The sequence below is a fragment of the Octodon degus genome, unplaced genomic scaffold (genome assembly GCF_000260255.1).
Source record: "Octodon degus isolate 3935 unplaced genomic scaffold, OctDeg1.0 scaffold00017, whole genome shotgun sequence".
Classification (NCBI taxonomy): domain Eukaryota; kingdom Metazoa; phylum Chordata; class Mammalia; order Rodentia; family Octodontidae; genus Octodon; species Octodon degus.
The window spans coordinates 23,302,552-23,304,699 of NW_004524593.1; the positions used below are offsets into that span (position 1 = coordinate 23,302,552).

The window sequence follows — 2,148 nt, forward strand, 5'->3', positions numbered from 1 at the left end:
GGGTGCACACGCTGAGGGCCTGGGGTGCACATGCTGAGGGCCTGGGGTACGCACGCTGAGGGCCTGGGGTGCACACGCTGAGGGCCTGGGGTGCATACGCTGAGGGCCTGGGGTGCGCATGCTGAGGGCCTGGAGTACGCACGCTGAGGGCCTGGGGTACACACGCTGAGGCCTCGGTGCACACACTGAGGACGTGGGGTACGCATGCTGAGGGCCTGGGGTCCGCACTCTGAGGCCTCGGTGCACACACTGAGGGCCTGGGGTGCACATGCTGAGGAGCAGCAGGGCTCCTGAGAGCTCCAGGTGAGTCTGCAGACACACACGAAGCTGTTCTGGCCAGCACGTGCAAGGTCATCACAGATAGCGCGAGTGACTCGTCACTGCCCACACACACAGCTGGCCGTGGAAATGCACAGTGGCGGGTCAGTCTGCTCCTCCTGCCACACCCCAGCCTCCAATGGGCTGCACCCCACACTGCATGGTGCACAGTGGCTGACAGTCCCAGAGCTGCCCGCCTGCACACCTGGGGAGCAGAGCTGCAGTGTACTCGGGGCCCTGACATCCGAGTTCTCTCTCACACTGGTGCGTTGACAGCGTGGGCACGGAGCAGGGGGTGCCCAAGCCAGTGCTTCCTGCAGTTCTGCCCATCACATTTCCGGTGTCACATGCAGGCTCAGCAGGGAGCAGAGGCCTGGTGCTGCTGCCTTCACCCAAGCCAGCCCCATTCCCGCTCCTCAGCACAGAATACCTACCTTCCTGCATGCAGACAGGCTGGTCCCCCGGGACCCAGGCCAGTGTCCCATTGAGTTGCTTCATACACAGTCTTTTTGTGGAGCCCTTCAGCTTGAAGCCATCCTGGCAGTGAAACCGGATCACAGAGCTCTCGAAAAAGACCCCTTCACTGGGGGACCGCAAGCCATTCTCCGGGACACCAGGGTCAGCACACACATGCAGGTCATCGAGCCCTGCGTGGACGAGAGGAAAGTTGCATGTACCCAGCCTTCCCTGGCCTCTACAGCTCCCTCAGACGCTGTGCTGTAGCTGAGACCCGGCCAACCTCACACCACCCACACCCACACCTCCCCTGCACCATGGAGCCTGGAAGACTCCTGCATACGCAGAGCCCCACATGTGCCCTGGAGAAGTGGAAGCTCCTGTGGGTGCGTGTGCCACTCACCGAGGAGCCACCTGCCAGTGCCCGCTGCACAGGCCCCGTGCACCTCCAGTCCTGCCACAGTGGCACAGGACGAGGAGCCCAGCCCAGGCAGGGCCAGCACCAGCTCCTGGGCACCAGTGCTGCCCGGTGCAGATGAGGCCCAGGCCCCCGTTCATGTCCCACCTGGCAGAGGTCTCTTTCCCACCCTCTGTGCTGTGCAGGACCCCTGTGTCCCCTACCTGCCCAGTGACACACAGTGGTGATGCTGTCCCCAGCCTCGTGAGAGTGCACAACAAGGGGACATGGAGTGGGACCGTGTGTGATGCTTGTCCTGAGAGCAGGTCCAGACTCAGCACCTGTGCCCACCTGGCAAGAGGCACTGGGAAGACTGGCAGTGGCTTCCTAACTGTGCTTGTGGGAGACACCACACGTTGCCAGGGCCCCAGCTCAAGAGTGGGCAACCTGGAGTGCCTTTTTATTTTAGACAAGGCCTTGCTATGTAGTCCAGGCTGGCCTGGAACTCCGGGTGGTCCTCGTCTCCGCCTCCTGCATGTCAGGACTACAGGCAAGCTCTGCCGCAACCAGCTCCAGTGCATCCTTTTAAGCCTGAGGCATGACCAGCAGCAAGAGTACAAAGCCTGTGGGGTCCTGCACTCCCCAGCTCTGCAGGTACCAGTTCTCTGTCACCAAGCTCCAAGCGAGCAGAGCAGGCTCCACTCCTTGTGCTGGATGGTTCACACGTGTCATCGAGGGGCGTGGAGGAGCAGGCACGGGCTGCAGGGGTGGAGCGGCCCCAGAGAGGTGCCAGCTCCCCCTTGGGAGTGGCAGGTGCAGCTCAGGATGGAGGCCAGGGTGGGCATGGGGAAGGTGGATGGAGACAGGTTCCACGAGGCTGTGAATGCCTAGACAGGGACTAGAGCCTCTGCCACTTCTGAGCCTGCCACTATGTGCAACACATGGTGGCCACCCACAGGCGCTGCGAGTCAATGGAT

The 2,148-nt window shown here is 62.5% G+C and overlaps 1 protein-coding gene across 1 annotated transcript in view; it reads right to left on the reverse strand.

The window, feature by feature from the left end:
- The window catches only part of Susd4 (sushi domain containing 4), an 81,473-nt gene that overhangs the window by 38,453 nt on the left and 40,872 nt on the right, over positions 1-2,148 (reverse strand). Inside the window, exon 3 of the mRNA XM_004626951.2 lies at positions 753-965. Coding sequence (XP_004627008.1) covers positions 753-965 — 213 coding nt within the window. The remainder of the gene's footprint in view (positions 1-752; positions 966-2,148) is intronic.